The 21337-nt window shown below is 56.3% G+C and overlaps 2 protein-coding genes across 8 annotated transcripts in view; both read left to right on the forward strand.

Moving 5' to 3' along the window:
* Cabin1 (calcineurin binding protein 1) overlaps nt 1–10045 on the forward strand; it is a 110507-nt gene extending 100462 nt beyond the window's left edge. For 5 of the 7 annotated variants that reach the window (XM_052164483.1, XM_052164488.1, XM_052164485.1 and 2 more), the window contains 5 exons: nt 962–1036; nt 3433–3700; nt 8098–8262; nt 9133–9371; nt 9505–10045. In XM_052164483.1, coding sequence (XP_052020443.1) covers nt 962–1036; nt 3433–3700; nt 8098–8262; nt 9133–9371; nt 9505–9648 — 891 coding nt within the window. In that variant the 3' untranslated portion in view covers nt 9649–10045. The remainder of the gene's footprint in view (nt 1–961; nt 1037–3432; nt 3701–8097; nt 8263–9132; nt 9372–9504) is intronic. The other 2 variants (XM_052164487.1, XM_052164489.1) reach the window with 2 other exon arrangements.
* Nucleotides 10046–12176: 2131 nt separating this feature from the next.
* On the forward strand, nt 12177–19832 carry Susd2 (sushi domain containing 2). Its single transcript, XM_052164087.1, has 15 exons — nt 12177–12312; nt 13543–13750; nt 13955–14106; nt 14598–14765; nt 15229–15403; nt 15547–15748; nt 15933–16018; nt 16101–16369; nt 16622–16765; nt 16848–17006; nt 17926–18174; nt 18304–18576; nt 18672–18848; nt 18928–19033; nt 19156–19832. Exons 1-15 carry the CDS (start codon nt 12243–12245, stop codon nt 19178–19180), a joined length of 2463 nt encoding a protein of 820 aa, XP_052020047.1. The 5' UTR covers nt 12177–12242; the 3' UTR covers nt 19181–19832.
* Nucleotides 19833–21337: the final 1505 nt, after the last annotated feature.

Raw genomic sequence — 21337 nt, forward strand, 5'->3', positions numbered from 1 at the left:
GCGCAGGAGTGTGGAAGCCTTTGTCTGATGGCTGTGGGGCCTCTGGACGGATCTGAGCCACTTCATGAAATGGGGGTGCTGTGGTACCCAGCGTAAGGAACAGACCTAGGAGGAGTCCGAGCATGGAAGCCCCCAAAGCCCACCCCCTTCTCAGCTTGATCCCCACTCACATCAGATCCGTTTGTCTCCCTAGGAAGTCTGTAGGACTGGTGAGCAGTACAGATGAGTGCTCAGGTCTTCCTGGCACCTTTGAGCCGCCTTCCCTTGCTAGCATCATTTCTCCTATGGCTTCCCAGCAACAGTGTGGGTGGGGCTGCTGTGCTCCTCCACAGCGCCTGCTCCCGTCTTTATTGACAGTGCGTGCCATCTTCTTCAAGTCATACCCTCTCGTTCAGGATTACCCTGTGACTGGCATATATGCTAGGCTCGTAGCGTGCCCATCGTACCTGGGCTTCCAGAAGGCACCTCCCCCTGGAATCAACAACTCGCTCCAAAGGTAGACCAGACCCAGCCTGTGATAGCCACTGAAGCAGCTGAGCCGATAGAGTCTTGTTGTGTGGCTCAGGCTGGCCTGAGACACTTAATCCTGCCTCTGACTCCCTAGTGCAGACAGTAAAAGCATGCACCTCAACGCCCAGCTCTCAGATGGATTTGAAAGTTTCATTGGGGCCCAAGGCCTCTGTCAGTTCTCAGCCCTTGAGGACATAAATAACCGACCATGGCAAATAACTAGAATTGGCCCGAGGGTTGACCAGGACCAGTCCTGACACAAGCAGTTAGTACATGGACCTTTGGCCTGCATCCCCACCTGGAAGACAGTCTCGGGTGCTGGGCGTGGCCCTCACTGAGGATAGTCCATATAGGAGTGCCATTCTTGGGCTGGGCTAATATAGTAGATAGGTAAGGGAGCAGGTCAGGCACTGTGGCCCAGGTTCCCTAATTCAGACATCTCTCTGTTCAGGTGGACGAGGAGACTGCACTGGAGCAGGCTGTGAAGTTCTGTCAGGTCCACCTTGGGGCTGCTACCCAGAGACAGGTAAGCTATCCTGAGCACACACTCCCTACCTGCTCCACAGCATGTTCCAGCCAATCCAGTCCCTCACCAAGCCTGGGCTGCTGGCCCAGAAGCAAGTCTGCCCTGAAGTTGCTTCCTGTGGTCATCAAGGGCCCAGGCTGGAGGAGCAGGAAGCATCTAAGCTTCTGTATAACAGGTCAGTACCCCAAAGTGGTACTTGACATGGCAGTGTCTGACAGGACTTAGGATATACATGTGTGACCTAAGGAGCCTTGCTGATGAAATGGCTTTCTTCATAGGTAGGAAGGACGGCATCTAGCCAGTTGGCTTCAGCTAGGAAGGGCCTTACCTTTGTGACTGGTAGAGAAGTGATACCAGAACCAGGCTAACGAGTACCAGAGCAGCCAGGAACATGGGGCTGGAGGCAGGCAGGCAGTGACATGGGTCACCAGGGGCTCCTTCTCAGCCAGGGTATCCAGGTGCTGATAGGGAAGGGGAGATGCCAGAATCCAAGGGAAGGGGAGGCTGGCAGTTGGACAGCTGTGAGACGGAGCCAGGCCTTCCTGAGATGGGCTAAGGGAGGCGCCGTAAGGCAGAACCCCAGGTGACCAGATGAGGTGGTGCACACCTTTAGTCCTGGCACTCGGGAGGCAAAGGGCATCTCTTGAGTCTGAGACCAGTGTGGTCTATGTAGAGAGGTCCTGTCTCAAAAACAAAGGGGTGGGAGTAGTGCTCATGTTTAATCTTGCCAAGTCTTCGGAGAAGGGAGGCGGGCCCAGCAGGGTGAAGAGCCCCACACTCCCAAGACTTCTGCTTATTTCAGAAGAGGCAAAACAGCCTTGTAGTGGTCAGGGCTCATTATCCACGTCACTGCCGGTGTAGCTTCTCCTCCTGGGGGTGGCCTGGTGTGGGGGGTGCCTTGTCCTAGGAGCCCCTCTATCTTAGGGGTCCAGACAGACTTCCTCCTGGTAGAATGGAGCATGAGGGCATCGACACTGCCCAGACTCTATCTAAGGATGCCCAGAGATTCATCTTTGAGCATGCAGGCTGGGGACAGCCTCCTAGATGAGAATCAGCGTCCTTGGCAGGATTGACCAACCAGCCAGCAGACATCACCACTTGATTATTGCCCCCAGACTTTTTTGGTTTTTTTGAGACAGGGTTTCTTTGTGTAGCCCTGGCTGTCCTGGAACTCACTCTGTAGACCAGGCTGGCCTCAAACTCAGAAATCCTCCTGCCTCTGCCTCCCAAATACTAGGATTAAAAGCGTATGCCATCACTGCCTGGCTATCCCCAGACTTCTTGTATGTAACTAAATAAACTACTTATATGTAGTTCAGGCTGGTCTGTAACATATGGCAATCCTCCTGCCTCAGCTTTCTGAATGCTGGGATTACAAGTGTGTACCTCTGGACCCAGCTTATATCCAACTTTGAAGGGACTTAAGTGATAAACCCATACAGGAAATAGCAAGCACCCTGCCTTTACTGGTGCTCTCTTAGCAAGTGGTTAAGGACAGAAAAGAGTCTCATTCTTTAGAGGAGGAGGTGAAAACCCAGGAGAAGTACTTGTAGCCAAGACCTTCACATACAAGTACCACTGGAGTGCACGGGCAGAGGCTGCTGCTGGTGGCCCTTGAAAGAACCAGGTACAGAAATGGAGTAGACAAAGGGTAGGACTCCCTACATGTCAGACTTCCTGCTGCCAGACTGTGTCAGGCCTGGCCCTTGGTCACTTCCTGGGCTACAGAGCCAGAGTAGAAGAGTGGCCAAGTGGTGGTCATTGGGGCCTGCCACTTCTCCCCAGGCCACACTGGGATGGTGTGCCCTGGGGTTGCCCTGGGTCCTCTCAGCACCACTTACAGCCCCACCTTTCGCTTGGGCATCTCAGAAAGCTCTTTACTGTCCACATCTTCCCACGTGCCTGGCCTCTTGTAGGAAAAACTACCTACAGGTACCCCTCACGTTTCTCCCCCCCCCCAGCCCTTCCCCCCTCCCCCCCCCAGGAATAGACTGGTTCAGTTTTTTCCTTGGAACTTGCCCACTAGTGGTCCTAGAAAGTCCTCCTCCAGGTTCACCATTCCTACAGCTCCGAGACTGGGCCTGGGCCCTACATTGTACATAGAGACATAAGTAAATAGCTTTCTCCCAGGCTGGCACTGAGGAGAGCACAGGGAGACAGGCCAGGGGTCTTCAGTGAGGCCCTGCTAGTATGGGTGGATGTCTCCGAGAGAGGGGGAGCTGGACTCTCAGCTGCCTGTCAGTTGTGTTCTCGTAGAATGTGTGCAGTTTTTGTTGGCTGTGCCAGAGAGTTCAGAATGATGCAAGATAGGATGCTGGCATCAGGGTCCAGGTGACGTGTCCCGTGGGCAGTGCGGTGCCCCATTGACCTTCCTTACTTTGCCTTTGTCTTCGCAGGCCTCAGGAGATGCACCCACTACCCCCAAGCACCCCAAGGACAGCCGAGAGAATTTCTTCCCTGCAACAGTGGTCCCCACGGTACCTGACCCCACAGCATCTGATGCTCTCCAGAGGCCCAGTGACTCCCACCTCAAGCCAGTATTGGCTCCTGTCATCACCCGCCCTCCCTCAGCATCAGCCTCTACCCCAGACCTGTCCACAGATCCTGGACTCGCCCGGACACACAGGCCAGATGCTACCCCAAGCAGGGCCCCTCTGAGTCCTGGTAAGTGCCATCTCAGTCCATCTCCAGAGCCAAGTCCCCTCTACCAGATGCCGCAACTCCTTCCCCTATGAAATTGGCAAAAAAGCATATGGGGTGCCCTCCAGCATCCCCAGAGCAACACTGGGGCTATTTGCTTCTAGTCAGGTCAAGGTTGCTAGCAGCATTGGTGGTTCTTGCCCCCGGTGCCTGTCCTGCCCCCACGTGGAAGGGTGAGGAGAGGGAGCACGTACCACCGCTGAAGGGTTTGCTGTTGTCCTAGCTGCCCCAGCAGAGCCCCAAAATAGGGAGGTTTGCTTTGTCAGTAGTAGAAAGGAAGCCAGTACAGACCAAGCTGCTGTGGATGGCTCTGCCCTTGACAGTCTTCGAGGCCCTAGGTAGTGTCCAGGACCAGACGTGTCCCACTGTGGCAGGACAAGTTGAAGGCAGAGCCAGGTCAATGGATTTGTGAAGAAATGCAGGATGGGATGGAGGTGCACAGGCTGGCTCAGTCAGTCATTCCTTCTGAAAAGCAGGAGCCACCAGACAGGGTGGCCAGCATGACAGGCAGGACATGGTCTGGAACCTTCCTAGGAGGAAGAAGGCATCAAGTCAGCATATAGGAGGGCATGGGCAAGGCAGTGCCCTTCAGTGCTGCAGCTGCTCCTCTGGCTGTGGTTGGTTGTGCCTGGCTCTGGCCACCCATGCTTCCTGTGGGCTGTGGTGCAGTGGCCAGGCTCCAGAGACTGAGATAGCAAAGGTGTTCCCTAAGCAGCTCACTTCTCCAGCAAAGACCAGTCTTCCACCTTACTCTCTCGTCCTGGTCTATGTCCTGTGCTCCAGAGTTGTGTGCTCACCTGCCCAAACCGGAGCCATCCGTTCGGGCTTGCCTGTTCTCCCAGCCACATTGGGAGCTGCCACCTCAGCCATGGGCTCTTGGCTATGTCTCCTATTTCATCTGCACAGTAGGACAGCTAGCCCCTAGCCCGTGCTGCCTGATTGGAGGCTGGCTTGGAAGCGCCCCACTCAGCTCCTTCCGGAGGCTCAGTGGCAGGCACTGGGGTTTTCATCAGATGCTCTCCCCAAGTTACCGTGAGGATTGTGCCAGGGTAGGGACCCAGTCGCTCCCCGTTTGTTCCAGAGGAACCTCTGAAGACCACGGGACAGGGCAGTTGGCAGTTTGGGCTCGGGAGCATGCACAAAGCTCCAAGTCCACTGCAGCTGTCCTGATGAGCTCTGTCTACTCACCGCAGGGATCGGACTCATGCTAGCAGAGAAGGCCACGGTACAGCGGCCAGGGGAGCCTGAGCAAGTTAGTGCTCTTAGTGGGTCACATAGGCCCATGCTCAGGCTGTCTTACTCTCCGCTTGTCTAAGTCATAGACTAACAATGGCTGGCAGCACGGAGCTGGTCCGGAGTCTCCCGCAGCGTTCCCAGCGCCTCCTCCCATATGCCGGGTAGAAAGAAAGAGCGTTTCCGCCTGTGCACCTCCATCCCATCCTGCATTTCTTCACAAATCCATTGACCTGGTCTCCTTTCAGCTTGTCATGCCCACAGTGCCATGACACCCACCAAGCCGCCTTCCCTGGGTCCGTGTGCCCCATGACCTTGGAGAATTGGAGGCCTGGGACGCCAGGCCTCGTGTTCTGAGCGGGCTGGTCCTAGTTGTGCTGTTGATCTGAAGTCATTAGCTGATCTCCTGAGTGGGGAAGCCTCTCTTCCTTAATGGGGCCTCTCCCCTTGTCTGTTGATGTCGCTGTCTGAGAGGCACAGCAGGTGAGCAGCTACAACACTTTTGAAAGCTGGACGGCCGGCTGCCTTCAACAATCCTACAAAATCCTACAATTTCGATCTTATTTTTGGAGGTTAGCTCTGGGAAGGAGTACCTACTTCTGTGTGCTTGTTCCACGGTAGCACTCTAATGAATGTGGATAGGGACAGCCCTTAGCAAGAACTTGGGCTTGCTTGGGCGTGGCAGGGAGGACCAGGCACACCCATCCCCTGACTAACCTGCCTTCCACTCATAGCAGCATGTTTGTGGGGATTTTCCATGATCACCAGAGCTCACTGGGGTGATATTGGGACCAGTTTGGAATGGACATGTCTGTAGTACATGCATCCTGCACCTCTGGAACTAGTCACGCCCTCACGGAAAGAGCACCTCACCAGTTCCTAGATGGCCCTGCTGTGATAGGCTCCTGTGGCTGGGTCTGTTGATGGTACAGCCTGCTGCTTACAGAGGCCCATGACAGACGTGTGGGACTTCATGTGACTGAGCCACCTGGGAGCACACATGCCTACACGGCACCTCCCAAGGTGCACATGGGAGGGCCCAGAGGACAGCTGCTGAAAGACCCTGGCGGCTCTGCCTCCCCACCCACACTGCCCCCGGTGGGGTGATCTTGCCCCAGTTCATCCTGCCTGCTGCGCCTACCCAGCCTGTGCCCAGCCTTTACCACCTTAATGAAGAAGAGTCCCTTTTTCCTGAAGCTGCCAAGTGAAGAAAATGGGGCAGCAGGTAGAAAGGAATTGCCCCAAACAGTATGGAGGGGCCGTAACAGCAGCTTGTTCAGCGGAAGTCTAGCCAAGCCCCAAGCGTCCCAGGACAACCCACACAGACCTGGTGCCAGGCTTTAAATCTGCTCCAGAGCGCAGGAATATTTTCCTAACAGCATCCTGAGTGGCCAGCAGAGCCCTAGTGGGGGGAAGAGGCAGCCATACTTAGTGAGTCCTGCCCTTCCTGCTAGGAAGGACACCTGGGCTCCATGTGGTCCTGAAGCAGGCCTGTGTAGTCCTGGCTGTCCTGGATTCATGCTGTAGACCAGGCTGGCCCCAAACTCAGAGATCTGCCTGCCTCTGCCTCCTGAGTGCTGGGATTAAAGGCCACCACCAGTTGGCCAGTTTCGTTTTGTTTAATATCTTTCTGCATTTTGGGTATTTGGAAAAAGAACTAAATTCCCAGCAGTGTTTGCTGTTACAGTTGAAAATCATGCATAGTAAACAAGTAAGGGGGTCTTTGGCCACCCGGGGCTGCTACTGCAGGGAGGAAGAGCGAGCCAACCGCCTGACCCAGTACGCTGAGCACAGCCCGCACCGTCCTGCGCAGAGTGCACTTTGGCCCACCTCAGGGAAGTAAGTCAGCCATGTCGATCCAGATCATCCAGAAAGATGGTGCCTTTGGGAAGTTTTGTTTGGTTTTGGCTTTTTGAGTAGGGACTCAAGTCCAAGCTGGCCTCCAGCTAGTCACGGCCATCCTGTCTCACCCCACCTCTGCTGCTCAGGAAACCCCTGTTAAGCCAGCCAGCCAGCCATATCGGGTGGAGTGCTGCCCGCTGCGGGTGGGGATGGCCTTGGGTCAGCACCCAGAGAAGGCAGCTTGCTTGGTGTGTGTCTGGATTTCTGCCCTGCAAACGGGAATGAGGCAAGACAATGCTGAGGTTCTCCCCGCTGCAGCCATTGTCTGTCTGTGACCCAGACAGCCAGGCTGTAAAGACAAAAGAGGGAGTGGCTCTGGTCTGTTGAGATAGGACTTTTCAAGTTGGGTGTGGTGGGACATACCTTCCTCTGGAGGCTGAAACTGGATAATCTCAAGATTTTATCCTGAGATCCAGAGCCAGAACCCCTCTTTAAATAAAGAGATAGAAAAGAGGAAGCCCCTGGCCAATGGCGGCGGCTCCGGTGGTACAGCCCCATGGCACTCAAGGCCCTGCCTTTTCCCTGCTGGAGGAAGGCGGAGGCTGTTCCTGGAGGGAGCCGCGAGGCCGCAGTGCACTTGAAGGAGGTGGGAATAGATCCTAACTAGTAAGGCAGGTACAGCCGTTGTCCCTAGATGCATCCAGCCACACGTGGCCAGTCCGGGCCCCTGCCTTGTGCCCAGCAGGAAGCTGTGGTACCCTCTGTTCTCTGCCAGCTTTGGTCCTAGCTGACAGTTTTGGTGGTTTTTACTCTGTTGTAATCAGCATTTCTGTGCGCCAGAGGAGGGATAGGTGCCCTCACACAGAAGCCCACTCCTGACAGCCGTGGCCTACCTTACCGGGTCTAAGAGCTGGTCCTGTGAGCAGCTTAGAACACGGTCTCTCTCACTCTCTGGCCAGTCAGGCCCCTCGAGACTCCTAGCCAGGTTTCCCACAGATTGTCATTCAGGACAGAAGGATGTGGCACCAGCCCATGAAGTCCAAGGAAGGCTCTGACTGTGGCCCTGCTTTGCGCGCACACACACACACACACACAGTCTACTTAAGGTGTGATACATTTCTTGAGACAACCTACCTGTGCTTCCCTGGCTTCTATGGGGATGGAGCGCCACATCCCCTGTTATAGGTCCTAGGCCGTAGTCAGGGCCTGCAAGGCCTGGCACAGAAACGTGGGTACTGGGGAAGGGGCATGGGAACATGACCTATAATTGTCCTGTGTTTCCATAGAGGGAGAAGAGGTGTCAGTAGTGACAGAGGGCACCAGCTTTCCACCCCAAGAACCACGGCACAGTCACCAGATGAAAACGGCTGCCCCAGGTCCCCTGATTGAGCAGCACTTCTGGCCAGTAGAGGCTGCTTGCCAGACAGGAGCTGAGCCCGCCTGCAGCCAAGGTAAGGCCAGTTGGGAGTGGGCCAGGCTATGCGCAGTGACAGGTATACAGGGAAGTGCAGAACACATGAAGGAGTGAGGCTGGGCCCAGCTGGAGTCTGGCCTGCCGTCAGCAGGGCCTGCAGTTCCACAGAAGAGTCGTACTGGGGTGCAGTCTTTCTTAAGCTTGTGGTACTACAGAGCCCATGGGGCAGTACTGTGTGGGGAGGAGTTTGCCCTGTCACAGGGGTGTCCCTGTGGGCTCTGAGACAGAGCAGATACAGTCTCCCGATTCCCACCAGTCACTCTAGCAGTTAGGCCCCTCCAGACCTCTTGGCCAGGTCTCCACAGACCACTCAAGAGGGAGAACATGGCGCCAGCCCACAAAGACCAGGCAGGGCTCTGGATAAGCTCCCACTCCTTTTAAAGAGATGAGGCTGAAAGAATGTGGAGCCATGCCAGGACAGCTGGGCTGCTCCCAGTTCACGCAGTGCCCAGGAGGCGGCCAGGTTCCAGATCTGCAGTCGGCCATGGCCCTGACTGCCTCCAGCCTCCAGGAGACCCCTTACTCATCCCAAGCCGAGTGTGCCTGGGCTGGCCTGGAACCCCACTTGGATGAATAGTTCAGAAGACACAAGCTTTGTGTTGTTTTGGTGCTGGGCACCCTTCAGAGCCCCTGAGAAATGTCAGAAGAGCATCAGGCAGCGCCTCGCTGCAAGTGCAAGCCTAGCGTTCCAAGGTCTGCAACAGACTTAAGGGGAGCCTGGGACGCAGTCACCTTAGGCAGGCCAGAAAGGCAGCAGCCGTGGTGCGGGCCCTCTTGACTTCCTGCCGAAGAGCCTGAGTTCTTAGCAGAGCAGAGACAGGCAGACTAAGGGAACTCAAACTCTGAGGTCTCTCAACAGCCACCAGCAGTAAGGTCCCCTGCAGTGGAAGTACCCAGGCGCCTGAGAGCCATCAAGGCAAAACTGAGTCCAGCAGGGCCAAATCCCGCCTCCTGCCCAACATGCCAAAGCTGGTGATCCCCTCAGCCACCACCAAGTTCCCTCCTGAGATCACCGTCACACCACCCACCCCCACCCTGCTTTCCCCCAAAGGCAGCATCTCGGAGGAGACGAAGCAGAAGCTCAAGGTAACTGGGCACTGGGCAGGGCTGGTAAGGGCACAGGAGGGGGGAGAGCGGGAGGGCCCAGGTTACTATGGCCCGGGGTGAGAGTCTGGGGTCATGTCAAGAGGTTCCTGACCATGTCCTGCTCTGTGTGCAGTCAGCCATCCTGTCCGCCCAGTCCGCTGCCAACGTGAGGAAGGAGAGCCTGTGCCAACCAGCCCTGGAGGTTCTGGAGACATCCAGCCAGGAGTCCTCACTGGAGAGCGAGACAGACGAGGAGGACGACTTTATGGACGTATGAAGGGGCCATCCAGAGGCCTGCAGCCAAGGCAGGGCGGGGTTCCTCTGTCCAGACCCTGGGCAAGGCCAGAAGCCTATGTGAGGTATCGTGTCCTGTGGTCTCCTAAGCCTGCCCAGCCCCCTCTTTACAGCGTCCTGCCCGGGTTCAGGCTATCCACACACACACAATGTGTTGGTCCAGAGGAAGGTGAGGCCTGTCTTGGCGCATGCACTGGTTGTGGTCTGCGCAGCAGGGTGGCACTTCTTTTTTTAATGAAATACTGACTTTCTCTATAAGTCCATGTCTGGCTGACCAGGCCCACAGTTCAGGGCCTGGGTAGACACATCAGGAGCCTAGCTCACCCCACACCCTTTTTTTGTCATTGTTGCTTCTTTTTCTAATAAAGGTGGAAAATGGTCTCTGCCTCTTTGCTTACTTATGCTGAGGGATATTCCTGGGTGCCAGGATGTGCTCCCTGCACTCCACTGGGTAAGGATGGACCTGTGTCTGAGAGGACTTTGGGTTTCCTAGAGCTCCTGTACTGTAAGTGGGAAGTCACAGAGAAGGCCTAGGTGACAGGGAGGAATCAGCCGAAGGGCACCATGGGAAAGAGCAGCCCAGGAGGGAGGCTACCCATGAGGGCTGCTGGTTAAAGAGTTAGAGGCTGCAGAGTTGGCTCAGTCCGTGAATCTAACACACACACACACACACACACACACACACACACACACACAGGGCAGTCCACCTCCAGCTCTTAACTCCAGTTCTGGGAGATCTAATGTTCCTTCTAGCTTTTGCAGGTGTTGCATACATGTAGTGTGTACAGACTCACAGCAAAACAAGAATGTAATATCTGAGGAGAAACCAAATTGAAACCCTAGGAGATCTTGCTATGTAGCCTCGATTGGCCGGGTAGGCCCTGCCACAGCATCCTGAGCGAGGTTACAGGCATGTGCCACAACACTCCACTAAAACTGAATCGCAGTGGAACAAGTCACGAAGTCATGGCTGTGGCCCTTCCTGGGCTCCACACCATTTATCTTGGAGATGCTAAGTTCTAGCGCCCCATCCCTGCCTGCCATGACTGTCACCCACAGCACTTCAGAGCCCCCATTTGTCTCTCCTTGCAAACTCTAGACCAGAATAGAGACAGGTCTCGAGACCATACTACTTCGTGCCTCTATGGACTGGGTACATGCCCTCAGTGGAGAAGAAAGACTCCATTGACTAGACCTAATCCAGGGCCATGGATCAGAGACATGGCACCCCAGGATGGGTCCTCACCGGTCAGCCATCTGGTCAGCTACGACACTGGGGGACAGCAGTCACTCAGCCATATACCTCTGCTTTCTGCATCCCCATTCCTCTCCCGGTAAGGAGTATCCCCCAAGCTTGGGCCTGTGGCGTTAGCACAGACTGCTCCCACCACAGGATCTCTGCATGCACACGCAAGATCCCGTCCAGAGCCCCTTGTGGCTCAGTAGATTTTCTTTCCCCTGCAAGGTGGTGACTTCTCACCAAATCTGCCTATGGAGTTGCAGGTATAATAGGGACAGAGTTACCTTAGGACTAGCTCGGCCCCCACTCCACCTCAGGTGACCTCACACTCATGGGAGACACGGTGACCTCACACACTCATGGGAGGCCCCGACTAGTTCTGGGTAGTCCTATCTAGAGGGGACTAGGCCCAAAGAACAATGGGCTGGCTGAGACCCAGGACCAGAGGACTATCATAGATCACATGGCTTCAGTTCACAAGCCTGAAGCTGCACCTCCCCTGTGAGACTAGCCACTGTGTCTGTCTGCATTAAAAAACTACAGCTTCCCTGTTCCAATGTCTCGCCCAGGTGACAAGCCCTGAGTAGGAGTCCCAGGTTTAGGGGCCTTCGTGAGCCACCCTAGTATCAAGGTCTCCTAGAATATATAGAAGTCACTAGTTGGTCTTCACCAGGCTTCTTCCTCCCGTGCAGAAGCGTGGAGAGGGAATCCTCAACCGGATTTGTTAGCTCCCCAACTGGCAGCACTGGAGCTAGGCTGGCCTCAGCTCTGGGTAGTGACTCTGAAGCTGGCTATTAATCAGAAATGACCCGGTCTCAAGTCCATGCCATGTGCTTGCACTCCAAACTGATTAACTCATGCTCCACCTCCGCCTGTCAGGCTGAGTGTGTGTTAGCAACACCTCCCTGGGGGAAGCAGAGGTCTAGATCCCGAGGGGACCGGGACTGCGTCACCCACCCAGCAGAAACCTTGCGTGTGTGCGCACACACACACACAAGACTGGACTGTGACCCCGGGATTCTGAGCTGTCTTGCCATCCCGCTTGTCATGTGCCAAAGGTCTTAGCATCTGGACGCTCCAGGCCCTCGTTCTCACACAGGGTCCCAAGGCTGTGATGATGGGACAAGAATGTGCTAACTAGGCACCTCGGGGGCTCTGCTGGTCTCTCTGGGCACCTGTGGACTTTGAGAGGGGGCGGGGAGGAGAGGGGAGGAGTGGTGCCGCAGAACGCTGGGCGGGGCCGGGAGGCGGGGCCTGGCCGGCTGGGAGAGAGCCCGTCCTGTAAATCTCTGAGCCACTGTGCTTGCTGCCTGCTGGTTGCAGACACCAGGCACACCATGAAGCTGGCCCTCTCGCCTTGGATTTTGATACTGCTCTGGACAATCCCAGGCCCCGGGCTCACAGCAGGTATGTCTCCACTTTGCCCTTCTGACCCCTCCCTTGTTCATCTGCCCTATCTGCCAGGCCCTAAGCAGACACCCCTCTGGGCTCAGCGTCTGTCCATCTGGAAGTCCATCTGTAACTTGCACTGAGGAGTACGGGGAAGAAACTGGGAGGCTCCCGGATCTAGACACTTGTGGTGGGGATGAGAGGTCTGAACCAAGCCTATCCCCATCCCGCACTCACATAATGGCTTGAGAGGGAATCCGGGAAAACCGAACAGCCTGCACCCCAAAGCCTCGGTGTAGGGTGCAGTCACTCAGGGAACCCCTGCCTCTTGTCTGTCTGTGCTGGTCCTTATCAGCTCAACCAAGAAAGCCTAGCAAGAAGGCTGAGCTTAGAGCCATGGCCTTGTTGAGCTGAGCTGGGAATTAGCCAGCCTACAGTGTCCCGTTTCCACCCTATCATCCCTCGGTAAAGTGCCACCACCCTTCTGGTACTTTATCTCAAGGCATCTTAAAGCATCTTCCCACACCCCTTGCAGTCATTAAACCTTAGCCAATAAATATTTATTGCCGCCCTGATGTATAAGCTTAGTGAAGCTGCCTAGTGGCTTAGACCACAGCCTGGCTCCTGGTGGGTCTCCATCAAGGGTCTGGGGAAGGTGTAGTCTGGCCTGGAGACTTGGTACTCCACCCAGTCTCGGTGTTTCAGCTCCGGGGCTGAAATACAGCCCTGCCACAGGTCCCCACAGCCCACAGAGGAAGTGGCCAATCCGTCGGGCCTAGACAGGATGTCCACAGCTTCTATGGGGTACTCCCAAAGTACACTGTGCTGGAATCCTCACTGGAATGTCCCTCCTGTCCCCTAAAAAGGGAGTGTCCTGGCGGCCTTCTCAGAGGGTGGGGCTCTCTGGGATTCAACTATGACCCACCCCCAGAAAGAGATGGGACAGACTCAGCCCAGATATCATTCCCTCTTGGGCCTTCAATAGGACTCTTGGGGACTGTGTGCCCTAGCCTCAGAAAGCAAGAGGACCCCCCCTTTTTTTTAGCTGTGAGGACCCATGAAACTGTGACCACTCCATTACCTGTGCTAAAGTGGGGCCTGGCCCACAGAGCCAGTGGCTTTCCGCTGTGTCCTTTGGTAGCCATAGCAATTCCTGGTCAGCCTCATGGACGCTTCTCCCGGACTCCAGGGGAAACAGGCCCTGCTTGTAGAGCAGCTGGCCCCAGTACACGGGGCTTTCTCCTCCAGGTGCTCAGGGGAGCTGCTCCCTGCGCTGTGGGGCACAGGATGGGCCCTGTTCCTGTCACCCAACCTGCTCGGGCCTTGGCACCTGTTGTGAAGACTTTCTCAACTACTGCCTGGAGATTTCACCCTCCTCGGGCTCCATGATGGGCGGCAAAGACTTCGTGGTGCAACATTTAAAGTGGACGGCCTCTACTGATGGTGTCATCTGCAGGTGGGGGTGGGGGACCTTAGCAGCTGGGTCGTTAGGGCTCCTACACACTCAGTCTCATGCAGAGTGGGGGCTGGAGGTGGCGCCCTGAGACAGAGGGAGGAAGGGGAACACAGGCACATGCACACGGGGCCTAACCCGTTTCCTGAGGAACAGTGTAGGCCTCCGTAGCTTTGGCTCAGATGCCCCACCATCTCTGTCCCTCAGGTTTAAGGAGAGTATCCAGACCCTTGGCTATGTCGACAGCTCGAATCAAGTGCACTGTGTATCGCCCTTGCTCTACGAAAGCGGCTACGTTCCCTTCACCATATCGATGGACAATGGCCGTTCCTTCCCTCACGCAGGCACTTGGCTAGCTGGTGAGCCCTCCCTCTGCCAAGCCAGTCTAGGCTGTTCAGTTTGTAGACGCCACCCTCCCTGGGCCCTGGTTCCTATCCGCAACCCAAGGCCACGGGACTTTCCCCAAACACTAATCCATGTGTGCTGATACTAGGCCCGGTATGCCTACCTGTCCCTCTGGCTGAACCAGTCCCTTGGGCGAGAGCTGCTACCATTTATGACTCCACCCCTGGCATCTAGACCAGAGTCCCAGCCCACAAGGGGTTGGAACCATGGGGGTCCATCCTCAGGCTGATCCAGACTCAGGCCCCTAATGGTCCCTCAGAGAGGCCGTGATCTGGCCTGGGTCCTCAGTTATCTTTCCCGGCCATGGTATCTTCCTGCCAAGAGACCCCGAGGGAAGCCATCACCTAACTACTGTCTGCCTCTTGGAGCTTCTCAGAACCCTCCAGGTCTCTTGTCCACCATTGTCTTCCCTCATCCCTTACGGGCTGCCCCTCTTTCTGTCCAGCACATCCCTACAAAGTGTCTGAGTCTGAGAAGAGCCAGCTGGTGAATGAGACCCAGTGGCAATATTATGGTACTTCAGACACCGGGGGCAATCTCAGCCTCACCTGGAACACCTCAGCGCTGCCCACGTCGGCCGTCACCATTGAGCTGTGGGGCTATGAGGAGACAGGTGGGGCCTGTCAAGGGGTTGATGGAAGTGTCTGGACCCTTTCGGACATTTCGATGTGAGAGAGGAGGAGGCTCAGGCGGGGATGGGGGGAAGGGGGTTGGAAAGGAAGAAGGGGTTTCAGGCAGATGGTGTAGGTATAGATCAAGGAGGGGTTTGCGACTCGCGAAAACAGCAGTAACTTTCGGCATGCATGGTGGGCCCCAGAGACAGTGGGAGTGTTAGACGCTGTGGCCTTTGACGGGATGTAGTAAAGACAGAAGCAGCCACCTCAACCCTATCTCCTCTGAGCCTGACATGGACTGGGGTGTCCCCACTGGTCACACAAGCCATGGACCCTGATGAAACATCAGATGCGGCCCACGGGGAACGTCTGTTACTTTCTTTCCATCATTCAGGCTATCAGTGCCAGAGAACTGAGGAAAGGGATCCTCAGAGGCTGACCAAGGTTTTTCCCTTCCTCTAGGGAAACCCTACTCTGAGAACTGGACGGCGAAGTGGTCCTATCTGTACCCTTTGGCTACAAACATCCCCAATACCGGCTTCTTCACGTTTACCCCCAAACCCGCATCACCTCAGTACCAGAGGTGGAAAGTGGGCGCTCTGAGGATCAGCATGAGCAAGAGCTATCCAGGAGAACAGTAAGGGCCTCAGCAGAGGATGCGCCAGCTGTAACGCCTGCCTGTGGACATTAGAGCTTGTTGAGGGAACCCCAGGGGTGAGGGTCGGGGGTCGGGCACTTTAGCAGGCAGCCCCGTTAGCTGGCACGTCATTTCTACCGCAGGGATGTGCTGGCACTCTGGACCAACGATCATGCACTGGCCTGGCACCTGGGTGACGACTTCCGGGCAGACTCTGTAGCCTGGGCCCGTGCCCAATGCCTGGACTGGGAGGCACTGGAAGACCAACTGCCCAACTTCCTGACGGAGCTGCCGGACTGCCCGTGCACGCTGGCCCAGGCCAGGGCTGATTCTGGCCGCTTCTTCGTAAGCCCCTGAACCCATGAGGGCCCCAGAGAGCGGGAGGAGGACAGGAGGGGCCAGCCTCCCTGACTGAGATAGACAGAGGCCACCAGGAGGTAGGGCGGGGTCAAAGGATCTCCTTGGGGTTGCTTCCCCCGGGGAACGAGGGAATGCAGAGCCCAGGTGACAGGCCCTGGGTTTTCTGCAGACTGACTATGGCTGTGACATCGAGCACGGCAGTGTATGCACCTACCACCCAGGGGCTGTGCACTGCGTGCGCTCCGTACAAGCCAGGTGAGCTGCCGACCAGGGGTAAAGGGATGGACAGGGCTCTGGGGCGGTGGCCAGCAGTGGTCCTGACCTGCTCTTACCCTAGCCCCAGGTATGGATCAGGCCAGCAATGCTGCTACACGGCAGCAGGCACGCAGCTCCTGACCTCAGACTCCACGAGCGGCAGCACCCCTGACCGTGGCCATGACTGGGGCGCACCCCCGTACCGCACTCCTCCCCGTGTGCCCGGCATGTCTCATTGGCTCTATGACGTCATCAGCTTCTATTACTGCTGTCTTTGGGCTCCTGAGTGTCCCCGCTATATGAAGCGCCGGCCCTCCAGTGACTGCCGCAGCTACAGGCCCCCACGCCTGGGTAGGTGCTGGCCTGGGTGGGAGCGTACGCACCCACCACCCAGGGGGTGTGCAGTGTGTGCGCTCTGTACAAGCCAGGTGAGCTACGCGACCAGGGATAAGGGATGGGCAGGGCTTGGGGACAGCTGCCAACAGTAGCCCTGACCTACTCTTACCCTAGCTCCAAGTATTGCTCATACCGAACCGCAGAGGGGGAGGGTCATGCCTGCGTGGAAAAGGCCAAAGAACTACCTGATCCTTGTTTTTGCTTCAGCCTCTGCCTTCGGGGACCCCCATTTTGTCACCTTCGATGGCACCAGCTTCTCGTTCAGTGGGAACGGCGAGTACGTGCTGTTGGAGACCACACTGAGTGATCTGAGAGTGCAGGGCCGGGCCCAGCCTGGGACAATGCCCAATGGTGAGGCAGGGCCCCGTGGCCTCTACACTGGGGGTACACTGCTGGGTCACCCAGAGAGCCCCATTCTGAACCTACCACCTAGGCACCCAGGCCCGTGGCACAGGGCTGACTGCAGTGGCCGTCCAAGAAGATAACTCGGATGTGCTGGAGGTGCGGTTAGCCAGCAGATCCCAGGGCGTGGAAGTGTTGCTGAATCAGAAAGTGCTCAGTTTCACGGAACAAAATTGGATGGACCTGAAGGGTAAGTGGCGTGGCCAAGTATGGTCAGCAGGTCACCCGGTGGCTTTCACGCCATCCCTAGTCCTGGCCTTAGGCTGTGGTAGACTCTGGATAAAATAAAAAGGCAAAAGGTTCTCGGGCCTTGTGGAAGCCAAGACCCACGTGACCATGTCGGGGAATCGGTACCCTGTTTGTGTCTGTTTTAGGCCAATGAGGGCTGTTCTCATACCATCCTAGCCACGGGAGTGCCTGTCGTAACCACAGGGCCTCCACAGAGTCCTGAAAGGCCAGGGGCGAGCAGCTAGTCCTCCATGTAGCTCGCAGAAGCCTAAAGTCCACGGTGATGGGAGGTGACAGCCAGGAACCTCAGCGAAGCTTCCACTGGACACGGGGCCTTGCTGCTCCAGAGCTGAGCCGTGAAACAGCTCCTGGTGGGGATGGCTGAGAGCGCCGTATCCAGAGACCTTCAGGAAGGGCCACAACAGGTCGGCCCGCTGTAGCCTCGTCAGGGATTGGCCCTCAGCATGGAGGAGCTGGAATCCCTGCAGGGGGATAGCCTTGAATCCATTGGGAGTCTGGGTGCATGAAGACGTGAGCTGGAGAGCTGGCTCAGCGGTTAAGAGCACTGACTGCTCTTCCAAAGGTCCTGAGTTTGAATCCCAGCACCCACATGGTGGCTCACAGCCATCTGACTCCTTCTTCTGGGTGTCTGAAGACAGCTAAAGTGTACTTACATATAATAAATAAATCTTTAAAAAATAAAAAGGTGGGGAGTGCTAGCACGTCACAGTCAGCAGACAGACGCATCCTCGTAGTTCCTTCTGCGTATCCTCTACCCTACCTTAGGGCTGCGTCAAGGGTTGTGGAGGTGTGTGTGTGTGTGTGTGGCAGAACACAGGGCCCTAGAGAGTCACCCTGAGCCGTCTCTACGTGTGGTCTAGGCATGTTCCTGTCGGTGGCCTCTCAGGATAAGGTGTCAATCATGCTGTCGTCGGGGGCTGGCCTTGAGGTCAGTGTACAAGGTCCTTTCCTGAGTGTGGGCATCCTCCTGCCTGAGAAGTTTCTGACCCATACCCGTGGTCTCCTGGGGACACTCAACAACAACCCCGAGGATGACTTCACCCTGCGAAGTGGGCAGGTCCTGCCCCGGAATGCCAGCGCCCAGCAGGTGTTCCAGTTTGGAGCAGACTGTGAGTGACCCACACTGGGGTGGGGGGGGGGAGGGTGAGAAGGCATTGGCCAGGGTGATGGTGGAGGAGAGAGACTTATCTGTGGTGGAGGAACCATGCCCACACAACACTGACACCTGTCTCCCCCAGGGGCTGTTTCCAACACCTCGTCCCTGTTTACCTATGACTCTTGGCTTCTGGTCACCCAATACGCAAACCAATCCAAGCATGACCCCAACTTCAGACCGCTCTTCCCTGACGAGACCACACTCAGCCCCAGCCAGGAACAAGATGTGGCCAGACTCTGTGAGGGTGACCGTTTCTGCGTCCTTGACATGATAAGCACCGGGGACCCCAGTGTGGGCAACGCCACCCGGATCGCCCACCAGCTGCACCAGCATCGTCTGAAGAGCCTGCAGCCTGGTAGGGCATGGGAAGGGGCTCAAGGGCGGGCCTCTCAGATCGCCTAGCCTCATTCAGTGGCCGGCAGTCAGGCCTGTGCTCTGCCCATATCCCAGTGGTATCCTGTGGCTGGCTGCCCCCACCTGCGAATGGGCACAAGGACGGCTTGAAGTACCTGGAAGGGGCCGTCGTCCGCTTCGGCTGCAACAATGGCTACAGTCTGGCAGGGCCAGAGAGCAGCACCTGCCAGGCCGATGGGACGTGGTCCACGCCTACCCCAGAGTGTCAGCCAGGTGAGCCGCCCCTCCCTCCCACCTTGCCTCTACACACCTGTGCCTTCTTGGCCCTTGTTACCACTTTCATCTCTCTCAGGGCGGAGCTACACGGTGCTACTGAGTATCATCTTCGGAGGCCTGGCCATCGTGGCGCTGATCTCCATCATCTATATGTTGTTGCATCGCCGCAGGAAGAGCAACATGTAAGACCCTACCTGTGTGAGGACGTCACTCACAACCGCCCCCAGCCCTGCTGCTCTTTTAGCTTTCTTAAGACCTAGATGCAGTTGGTGTGACCCCTGTGCCACTTTAATCTCTGTTGTAGGAGCATGTGGACCTCACAACCCTGAGACCAGAGAGCGCACTTGACTGACGGCATCCGGCCATGTGCTCGCCAAGACCCAGCCTGCCCCGGAGAAGCGCAAAGAACACATAACCCAGTCCTGTGAACGCCACATCTAGTATCTGTGCCTTTAACACTAGGACCCGTGCCTAGCCTGTCCTGACTGAGACCTGATACCGGATAGTCTTAACTCCTGAACCCCCCCCCCCACCTCCACCAGTAACCTGCACTTCCTTTGTCTAGTGGTTATGGCTTGAATTCCTCCACCTTGAGGGAGGGCCTTCTTGTCCCATCCTAGAACTGGAGTCCCTATGTCCCAAACCCAGAAGTTTCTGTGTTGGAAGCTCACATTTCAGTCCCTGGCTTCCCAGTGCCTGATAAACTGAGACCTGGTGCCCGCCCTCCTGTGAGCCCCCCCACCCCCCAGAGCTGAGCTGCCTTGATTCCTGCCCCCGGGGCCCAACTTGAGAGCTCAGGTTGGCCCAGTCTCACAGTGAGGAGCGGCCTCAGGGCCTGAGCGGGGGTGGGCGTGGGGGGGAGGACTGTCCAGCAGAGAAGAGACCTGTTTCATAAGCCAGGCTTCAACACTTACCTCTTCTCTAGAGTCCTCAGGAACGCCCTCTATTCCCGTACCAGAAAACAAGCTCATGTTACATCTTTCCTGGTTCCTGTCTGTCTGTGTTTCCCCGCTGTTCCGTGATTGTCCGGGAGGTCACCCACTAATAGCAGCAGAGTCCGAGCCCCGCCCACTTCCTCTGCTCCTGCTCCCCACGGGGTAGCCTCTCCCGAGCTTTTCCACGGATAAGGTGGGATTAAGAACAACGGTGGGGTCGGGCAGTGGTGGCGCAGGCCTGTAATCCCAGCGCTTGGGAGGCAGAGGCAGATGGATTTCTGAGTTTGAGGCCAGCCTGGTCTACACAGTGAGTTCCAGGACAGCCAGGACTACACAGAGAAACCCTGTCTCGAAAACAAAAACAAAAATAAAAAAAGAAGAATGGTGGGACCCAGTGGGAAGGCCTATGCCTGCAAAAGGCTCAACAGGGTTGTCACATGTCAGTAGTTCCCGAGATGGAAGAGACAGGGGCCCTCTGGCTAGTCCCACCTCCTTCCGAGACCCCGTGACACTGGTTCAATTGTTTATGAGCTGCTGGGCTGTGGGCAGGAAAGGTAACATCCCACTCTGGTGTTCCCTGAGGAAAAGATGCCTCGCACAAGCCTGCCTTGGGCCCCAAACCCTCCCAGAAGCTTTTACTCGACCAGCTATGCCTAACGTCTCAGGCACAGAACTAAGCCTCATTTATTTGACCTAACCCGACTCTCTTGGAAGCACAGATCAGTAGGCAGCAGAAAGACCAGCTGGGCCCGAAGTTCTCCTTTGTGGAAAGGCCCCTGAATGAGGGCTGTGAAGGACCTAGGCAGAGTAAGGTAGGGGCAGAACTGTTCCTCATAGCGCAGAGCCTGCAGCAGAGCTCCACCTACTAAATCCTACAGGAAAGTTTCCGTGGGACTTATGTTCTGCAATTCCAGGAGCAGCCACACGGGGGCAGAAGAGAGTAGGGAAAAAATGAATCCTGGTGGCCACAGAAGCTCCAGATCCTAGGTGGTTGGGAATGATAGCTCTTGCCTGTTTGGTCACACTCACCACCAAGGTTTCTGCACACCCCACACCTCATGACCCCTACACTCAGACGTCTCAGAAAGGCTGTGCGGGTTTGTCCAGCTGAAGAGGAGCCCAGAGTTCTCTTATTTAACTTCACCCTTAGCCAGAAGTCCTGGCAAGCAATGGAAGAGCTGAGAAGCAGGACTAGGTCCCTCTGAGGGTTTCCAGAGAGAACTGCATGATGGGGCACATTATGTGTAAACGCCTGGGAACTACGGACTACGAGGATGGGGACGCCAGAGGAGGGGACGGCCTCATAGGTTCTGACTTCCCGATCCCCCCATAGCCTCACTTCTTCTTTTTCTTTAGGTTTCCAGCTCAGGCTAGGGTAGAACTGAGGGTTTCTGTCTTGGCTGTTAGTCTGGTACTTTCCTCTCAGATGAGGTAAAGCCAGGCTTGTCTCCCACTGCTTGAGTCCCCAGAGGGTCCCTGAGCCAAGTTAAGCCCGGCCAGGTGCTTGGCAGCGAGTGGAGTGGGAAGCTGGCTTCTTAGACGGCCCCGGGG

This window comes from Apodemus sylvaticus, chromosome 19 (assembly GCF_947179515.1).
Source record: "Apodemus sylvaticus chromosome 19, mApoSyl1.1, whole genome shotgun sequence".
Taxonomy (NCBI): domain Eukaryota; kingdom Metazoa; phylum Chordata; class Mammalia; order Rodentia; family Muridae; genus Apodemus; species Apodemus sylvaticus.

What these genes read in the sequence shown, in the direction of transcription:
- Susd2 (XM_052164087.1), top strand. Translation starts at nt 12,243, where the DNA reads ATGAAGCTGGCCCTCTCGCCTTGGATTTTGATACTGCTCTGGACAATC. An exon ending in CTACAGGCCCCCACGCCTGG is followed by an intron (nt 16,370 to 16,621) that starts GTAGGTGCTGGC and finishes TTTTTGCTTCAG; the next exon opens with CCTCTGCCTTCGGGGACCCC. An exon ending in AAATTGGATGGACCTGAAGG is followed by an intron (nt 17,007 to 17,925) that starts GTAAGTGGCGTG and finishes CGTGTGGTCTAG; the next exon opens with GCATGTTCCTGTCGGTGGCC.